We start from the raw sequence: 8,727 nt of genomic DNA, 5'->3' as shown, positions 1-8,727 counted from the left end.
GAGCTGTGCATTATTTGTTGTTCCTCGGCCAATCACGACTAGCAACTATACGATGGATACAGTCAATCAAGCTAAGCTAAGGAAGGAGTATCGGCTGAGTACCGCCAAAAGCTCGACGAACGAATAAGTGTAATCAACGTTAGCGACAGCATCAATGATCTATGCGAGTCGATCCAGCGGTGAGCACAACAGCAAGAAAAGTGGTAGGCACTGCACCACAGAGGCAATCCAGGACGGGTTGGTTCGATGTGGAGTGTCAGAAAGTGCCAGACGAGACCGGCGTTGCCAGAAGCCGGATGTTGGTATAGGGAACACGATCGAATAGAGATCGGTACAAGGAAGCAAGAGAAGCCGAAAAATTAACACACCGCAGGAAGAAAAAAGAATATGAAGAACAAGTGATTAATGAGGCGCTGGAAGGTTCTTTATGAAGTTCTGCATCATATTATGTCGAAAATATGGGAAGACGAGGAATTGCCTGCTGACTGATTGGAAGGAGCCCCGTATTAAAAGTGGTGGCTTTATAATTATTTCCCTAAAACATGCCTTTTCAGTAAACATGCATGCAAATAACAATAATTTAAAATTCAGGTAATTTTGAGCTGATAAGCAAAACATGTTCTTAATCTAATCGCTAGAAATCGAGATATTGATCCTCATACATGACAATTTTGTATGTAAAACCAGCGGTGGTGTTATAATTATAAAGCATCACCACATAGAGTTAGTGAATAACCGTTGATTCGAAATAAGTAATAGAACTACCTCATCATATGAAACTATTCCATACACTAGCTTACAAAATATAAAAATTTGCATGCGGTAGAAACCAAAAAAAAAATTAGTCTTTTCCAGTATCTTATAAAACAGAGATTTTTTTTGTAGGATTTCGCAAAGAGATAAATCTCAAACCAACCTCCACTGAAACGCACAGTTCGAATGTGTACATGAGACATTAGTGTAGAGTTTACAGCTGATTTCGGTTATCTGCTGTTCTCGTTCACATACATCTACCCTAGCGTTTTAACCGACAATACAAGCACAGCACAAAATTATTACGTGAATGTTGTTACCATTAGGAAACGAGTTTCAACTTGGTGCTATCGTAAGTTAGAAATATGAGAAAATTCGCAAAATATTGGCGAGACTCTGCCAGTCTTCTGATTTTAGCGCGCGATGGAAATCTCCCCGCTGCCAAGAACCAGTATAACTATAAGGTAATATCAATGAACTTCCAAATACCAGTATCGTCCTATCAATAACAAGCTTAATTATCGTGTTAGGTATTGGCCTTCAAACGTACCGAGAAAACCTCGTTCATGCCGAACAGTATCGTGTTCCCTGGAGGGGCATTTGACAAGCAAGATGAAAACCTCCAATGGAATGGGTTCTTCTCGAGCATGGGCGTAGCCAGTGAACAGCTGAAAAACTTAACTGCGGTTGCCGGACCAAGACCGTTCATCTTTGAGAACGATAGCGATGACGTGTTGGATAGGTTGGTTTACAAGTTGTTGGTAGTTGGTAGAATTTGACAATGAAAGCCCGTTTCACATAGGAATATATCGCTTCGACTAACAGCACTCAGAGAGGCATACGAAGAGCTAGGCGTTCTGATAGGGCAGAAAACAGATCAACTTGGTGTCAGTTCCTCTGGGTATAGTATTGCGATCCCGGATTCGGATATATTATCGAATCAAAAAGCTGTACACGATAACGAACTGCCATTTGTGAACCTTTGCAAGAAACTGGGAATTGTGCCTGATGTGTTCAACATGTACGAATGGTCTGTGTGGTTGACTCCGGCCATGTTCCGGAAGCGAAGGTTTGAAACGGCCTTCTATTTGGTAGCATTGGATGAGAAACCCGCTGTTTATGCCGAACCACATGAAGTTAGTGAATTTATGGTGAGTGTCTTGGAAAAACGTTTCCAAACATGCATGATAACGATCGGTACTTATTTCAGTGGGACACACCGGCCGGGTTGTTGCAAGCTCACCGCGAGGAGAAACTTTGGCTGGCACCTCCCCAGTGTTACGAACTGACCAGATTGAGCCATCTTTATGATATCGATCAAATCGTTCACTTTGCCAAAGAGAGAAATAACAAGGGAAGCACGCTATACTGTCCCGTTCAATACCAGTGTTCGGATGCGGTCGTGTTTTTACTGCCGGGAGATGATCATTACCCGAAAGACTATGATTATATAACGACACATGATTTCGAAAAGCACAAAGATTTGCCAGCGGAGGAATTACGGAAACAGGCGAAGAATGTGCACCGTGCGGAGCACACCGGATTGCATGGCCAGACGTACTACCACAATATTGAACCATTTAATGGGCACTTGAGTCTAGATGGAAAGAATAGGCATTTATCAAAATTGTGATTCAAACGAGTGCAACACTGTTACGGCTACGGGTAGATTAATTGAATGAATAAAAATGGCGTAGGATTTTTACGTAAAATATGATTGTTGGTTAATGGTTTTGAAAGGACTAAATTCTAGGCAATAGTATGTAGCTTTTTTCGAATGCTGTTATAGACTTGTTCCAACTATCAGATCGCTTTCTGCAACGTTTTACTATTTATTCACACCCGTCGGGTTTGGTGGCAAAAGTGTGTGGCACCTTGATTATGTGATTGTGTTTGAAATAAACCATTTGTTTAAATTACATTAACTAGTTCTGCCTTAATACATGGTTGGCGACATCATTGTTACACCAAGTGTTGAGATCCATAATCGTCAGTCTTTCGCGATGATCCATAATTTCCCGAAACGCTTAGAGCCACAGGTCCGATTGCGTGTAGCCCGCATGTTCGTAGAGTCTTCTCGGTTCTCTGTTGATTATTGTTTTCGTAATTTTTTCTTCCGACATTCGCACGAAGTGAGCAGCTCACTGAAGTCTGTCATAATTAAAACGATGCACAATTTGATACAGCACGTGAATCGAGTTCGTGATTGAACGTAGAGGTGTGCGCCGCCGCTGCCGACAGTTTTTGGCACGCCGCCGTCGCCAACATTTTTGCATCGGCGCGCCGCCGTTTAACATTTGTCACGCCGCTGATCTATAATTTTAAACGCCAATCCAAATTTGAAAACGTCCGCAAAATTTTCAGTGCACATTTCGAAGATTTGATGGAAAATTCCGTATTATTAGCTGATTGATCTCTTCAACATCACAATGAAACTCCAAAGAATGTTCCGTGAAGATACCAATGATTTCTATGAAAATTCCATACAATTTCTAGTTTAAATTTCGAAAAGCTCTCCGTAAAAACTAAGCAAAACTTCGTGTGAAAATTGCGAAAGGAGTTCCCGTTGAAATAAAAAAAATCTCATTGAAATTGTATTTTTGAATGGCAGAGTCGTTCGACAGAAATCCATTTGGCTGAAGACCACAAGGCTGAAAGTTGTTTGCCTAAATTTGTTGTTTAACCAAAAAGACTATTTTGTAGAAGCGAGCAAAGCTTGAGAGCAAATCAAAAACTTGTTTTTAATGTTGTGATATCATCGATTATGTTTACTTAATTTGATATCTTTTTGATCGTTTTAACGATTAACATAACAAAACGTGTAGCAAAAAATTACTATTCCTGCTATCGAAGATAGCAAACTGAAACCTTATTTTGATATTGGTTTCCGATAACAAAATAAGTACACAGTTTGATGTCATATCATTCAATTTGGGTTGTGAACCATTCCACCGATTCGTTTAACTTTTAGTTAAAATTTGACAGTTAGATGATTATTACCCCATCGTGATAAAAATTTTACCCCGAAGCCGAACCAATTGAGTTTTGACAGATTGGAAGTTTTTTTTGTTAAATATCTTGGCTGTGCATATGCACAGCACATGTTTCAAAATGGACAAATTGATATGAAATTTGCGAAAAAGAATCCACGTGTCTTGGAGGGTATTGAACCCCCAACCTCCTACTCTCTAGATAGGCGTGATACCCCTACACAACAAGACCAGTTTAGTACTTTAGAAGAGTACTAAACTCGTCTTAGACGGTTGAAAATATTTTTTCCAAGAAATTCTTGGGTAATTACATTGACCGAAAGCGACAGACGGCCGAAAGAGCCATATGCCCTAGCAGCTCGTCTGGCCAAAACGATCGTTGGCCAAAAATGCCGTTTAGCCGAAATGGGTTTTTTGACAAAATAATCCATTTGGCCGAAAATGTCGTTTGGTCCAAAGGGTCATATGGCCAAATATGACTGAGCCTCGGACTGAACGAGTAATATGGTCAAAAATTGCCACTCGTTTATCGAAATAGAGTTTTTGTCAATTGACCATTGAATAAAATTCCGTAGCCTTTCTATTTTTAAGTCGATAGTGGCCCTTAGGTCAAAAGACATCTAGCCAAGTACCATATAGCAAAAATAAACGTTTAACGGAAACTGTTATCAGATCAAAACTGGTTTGACCGAAAATGAAAATGGCTGAAAGCAAAAGGAAAATTTGGGCGGACTTGTAAAAAGTTGTTTGCCCTAGCAGGTCATTTGGCTGAAAATGCCGTTCGGCTGAAAAAGTCGTTTGACCAATGCCGTTTGATAAGAATTGTCATTTGGTAGAAAAAGCCGTTTTGGATCAGCCGAATAGGTCATTTGACAGAAAATTCCGTTTGGCCGGAAGGGTTGTTTTGCGGAAAAGACATTTTCGGGCCAAATGACCATTCCAAGGCAGGTGCCTTGCTACAATAGATGGTAGTATCATCATCATCATCATCATCATCAAATGACCATTCCTACCAAAACGGCATTTTCGGTTATTCGGTTATAAACGATTTTTTCGGCCAAATTAACAGTTCTTCTGAATGTCCATTTTGGCTGAATATCGCTTTCGGTCAAAGTACTTTTTGGTCAAACCATTTTCGACCTGATAACAGTCTCGGATAAACGTTCAGTTCGGCTTACACGCTCAGCTGAAAGCACGCTCTTTTGGGCAGAAATACACTCTTTTTCTGGAGAATGGGACTACCCACAAAAGGAGTAAAATTTGATGCATAAAAAGGATAAGTTTTACTCACTTTCCCTGTTTTTATGCATAAATATAAATCATTTGTGAATAGAAGATAGTCATAATTGTGCATAATATTTATTCCTTTTTGTGTGTAGTCCCATTCTCCCACGAAAGAGGGTACTTTGAAGTCATAATTGAATACTTTAAAGTCAAAAGAGCATACTTCAAAGTCTTTTGTGTGTAAAGTTTTTTAGCAGTGTAACGGGAATTGGGTAGACAACTTTTCACTTAAAGGCCAGTATCGACTTGAAAAGTAGAGGTTACGAAATTTCATTCAACGGTCGTTTGGCAAAGAGGCCTTTTCACATAAATGTCATTCCCGTTCATTTTTGAGATTTTTCGGCTATGCAGTCTGATTTATTAGAACAAATTTTAAAATTTTGTCCAACGTTTCGACATCGGTGTCTTCTTCAGGGAAAAAAAATTGATTGCTTTTTGTTAAGTATGATGGGTGTTCAACAACTGCAAATTCCCCGTTCAGTTATTGATATTTGGCCGTATGACCTGTTAGCCCAAACGATATTTTCGGCCAAATGACCAATTCTGTCAACCGACCATTTCGGCCAAACAGTATTTTCGGGCTGATGACCTATTCGGCCAAACGACCAATTAGGGCAAACGACTTTTTTGGCCAAACGACCAATTAGGGCAAACGACTTTTTCGGCCAATTGACCAGGTCGGCCGTTTGTCGATTTCGGCCAATGGAATTTCTTTTGGGCAATACACTAGGTGTTTAATAACTGCAACATGTTTTCGATTCAATTCGAATGCGAATGCCGTTCGATAACTGCGACCCGACCAGTAGATAGTAACAGATTTATAACAGAACTTGTTATTCTGTTACAGCCGTTTTTCGTAACAGCGGTTTGTAACGGTCATATTGAAAGCACAGAACAGGTACGAGTGTGAGCTCCCTCGGATGATCTGTTGACACTGTTTATACACATGCATAGGTGCGCTGGTTCGCATGTATGTGAGACCTGATCAAGTGTTGCATTATGCATCGAGTGTGGATCGAGGAGTTGAGCTAGACACAGCAAAGCATGCAGACGTGTGCTATCGTTCGTGCTGCACATTAGAGACGCAAGCATTCGGCTGGTCGATTCGGCCGGTTGTTACAAATGGCGACGAGGATGAAAACAAAACAAAAAAATGGTGGTGGTTCGAAAATATAATTTAAAACTAAATAAATACAAAAGGGAAATAAATTGAAAAATTGAAGAAGAAAAAATGAATGATGGACAACGTGGAAAAAAGTAAAAAGTGTTAAAAAGCTGAAACAATTTGTCGTGAAATGGACGCTACAAAAACAAAATGGCCGCATATAGCTTGGAATTTTGGAATCATTTGTGTTTGTTATGATGAAGAGGGGGAGTAATGGAATCGTGTATCAAACAGAATTTAGTAAACAAAAAAGTCGACATTGAAATGTTTTCCAGTTCTGTGGTATTAGTGATCGCGTGTAATTTAAACATGAAAACAGTTCCGTCCAATTTTGTTTGAAAAGTAGCTCTTCTAGTATTGTGCCTTGTTAGAAGCAAAACATATTGTAGTATGATTCGTGCAATGTTGTTCACAAGATATGAAGACGGAAGGTGTTCGAACGTTAATGATGTTTGCCAAACGATGATGTTTGTATAAAGTTACAAGGTTGATAAGGCTTCGCACTAAGATGAAAATGTTTACTTGGTATAAATTGAGACAGTTCCGAACAATCAGTTTGGCTCTGTGAAAATTATGAAATGCTGGCTTCGTGCAAACTTGATGGATATTATTAATTGATGTTGGCTGCGTCAAGTTCAATAAAATCCAGAAAAGGCTGACTTCGTGTAAAGATGTAGCATATTTGCTTCGTGCAGGGTTGATGACTTGAAAACAATGAGGAGTAGCCTTCGTGCAATGTTGATGATTCTGTCTCTACGAAGACTATGGAAGGCTGGCTTCGTGCAATGATGCAATGGCCATTTTGATAGATTTTACTCTAGGAGTGGTTGCCGATAAATGAGACTCGTGACTCATGCAAAAACGAGTAGGAATGGATTGATACACGTTTACGAGGATGATTATGTGCGATGTGGAATGCGTCTCATTCAGAATAACAGTAATAGGAATCCTTTAGTATTATATTAGTATATCATCGGCTTTAATTGTGTATATTAATTTACAGTTTTAACCTTGCAGTTAATAAGTGTGAAAAAGACAAGCTGCGAGGCGGAAATGACCCAGTAAGGGATGTAATGCCAATGACGAAGTAGAAATTACAGTTGATTGAAAAGATGCTGGTCATAGCGAGGTCATAGTGATGCTTGTCTATAAAATGCTTCGTGCAATTAGGAAATGCCTAAGAGGTATTGTTTTGTGCAATCTGGAAATTATTCGTGTTACTTGGAGATGCTACGTGCAATGATGAAACGCTTCGTGCAAAGTGGAAATTCTTCGTGACAAGTGGTGCTTTATGGAATATAGGAATGCATGGCGCGAAATAGAGATGCTTTGTACAATTTAGTTAAGGTTCATGCAATGAAGTGATGCTTCGTGCAAAGCCGAGGTGGTTTGTGAAAAGCGGAGATGCTTTATACCATATGGAAATGCTACGTGCAATGGAGAAATGCTTCGTGCTAAATGAAGATACTTCGTGTACAATGCGGAAATGCTTTATGCAGTTTGGAGATGATTCATGCAATGAAGAAATGTGGAGATTGTTTCGAGATAAAGCATAATCTTCAAATTACGTGCGTGGTAATAATTTTGCAATGCTGACATTCCTTGGGATAATGCTTTGACTGATGTTTAGATACTTCGTGCAGAAGATGTTTCCTGGAATGAATAAATGATTCATGCTTCATTGAGAAATGCTTTATCAACTGGGAAAACGTCATGCAAGGGTGGAGATGCTTTATGTAATTTGTAGATTTTATACAAAGTGATGAGATGCTTTATGCAATACGAAATGCTACAATTTGGCATTCTGCATGCATTATGCAGATGGTTAATGGAAAATGGATATGTTTCGAAGAAAGGGAAATGCTTCGTGTAATTTCTAAATCTCAAAGAGTTACGTAATTGGATAAGATAAGGTGCTATTTGTAGCACGGAGAATAATCGGAGATTTCAATATTCTTTTTTGATGACCTTAAGCAACGTCAAACTTTGTACGTCGTCCAGTTCTGTGGGGACCTCACTTCAGACTGTACTGTATACTATTTGTTTGAAATGGCCTATATACCAAGTTTCATAGGATAGTTATGCTTATAAAATATTAGTATTTCGTTCATTTGTTAAACATGTCAACTATCAAGTATGGAACATGTTCAGGCGAAATGAACCCAAATTCTTGGAATAGAATTAAACACAATACATTGTGTTATGGATTGGTTATAGAGGGTCCCCTGGTGTGTTCAGAGACATCGTAAGTAGGCGTCTGGATCTGGAGTATTTTGGATTTTCTAAATTAATAAAGTGTTGGTAATATTTGGTGCGATGATGTCTCTGATACAACTTTAATTACTATTCCTTCTTTCTTGTAAAATGATTACAGTAAATTCAGTATTAACGGAGCTATGTTTAAAAGTCTTAATCGGCAAGGTTATCAAATCAATCAATGAAATTTATGGTAACCAGGGCTTTCTGTAGCTCAACGAACTCAACATTAAGATGCACCCTTACGAAGCAAACTGAAAGTGACTGGGTTAATATCCT

General features: G+C 39.1%; 1 protein-coding gene across 1 annotated transcript; it reads left to right on the top strand.

The window, feature by feature from the left end:
- The first annotated feature begins 1,030 nt into the window (after positions 1-1,030).
- LOC134216987 (acyl-coenzyme A diphosphatase NUDT19-like) lies at positions 1,031-2,465 on the top strand. The gene is made up of 4 exons (XM_062695744.1): positions 1,031-1,217; positions 1,284-1,495; positions 1,556-1,904; positions 1,964-2,465. The coding sequence occupies exons 1-4, from the start codon at positions 1,119-1,121 to the stop codon at positions 2,384-2,386; spliced, it is 1,083 nt and encodes a 360-aa protein (XP_062551728.1). The 5' UTR covers positions 1,031-1,118; the 3' UTR covers positions 2,387-2,465.
- Positions 2,466-8,727: the final 6,262 nt, after the last annotated feature.

Source organism: Armigeres subalbatus, chromosome 2 (assembly GCF_024139115.2).
Source record: "Armigeres subalbatus isolate Guangzhou_Male chromosome 2, GZ_Asu_2, whole genome shotgun sequence".
Lineage (NCBI taxonomy): Eukaryota > Metazoa > Arthropoda > Insecta > Diptera > Culicidae > Armigeres > Armigeres subalbatus.
The sequence above is the reverse complement of the archived record's forward strand: the minus strand, read 5'-3'. Positions and strand labels throughout refer to the sequence as shown.

What these genes read in the sequence shown, in the direction of transcription:
- LOC134216987 (XM_062695744.1), top strand. Translation starts at nt 1,119, where the DNA reads ATGAGAAAATTCGCAAAATATTGGCGAGACTCTGCCAGTCTTCTGATT. An exon ending in AGCGATGACGTGTTGGATAG is followed by an intron (nt 1,496 to 1,555) that starts GTTGGTTTACAA and finishes CGTTTCACATAG; the next exon opens with GAATATATCGCTTCGACTAA. An exon ending in ATGAAGTTAGTGAATTTATG is followed by an intron (nt 1,905 to 1,963) that starts GTGAGTGTCTTG and finishes TACTTATTTCAG; the next exon opens with TGGGACACACCGGCCGGGTT.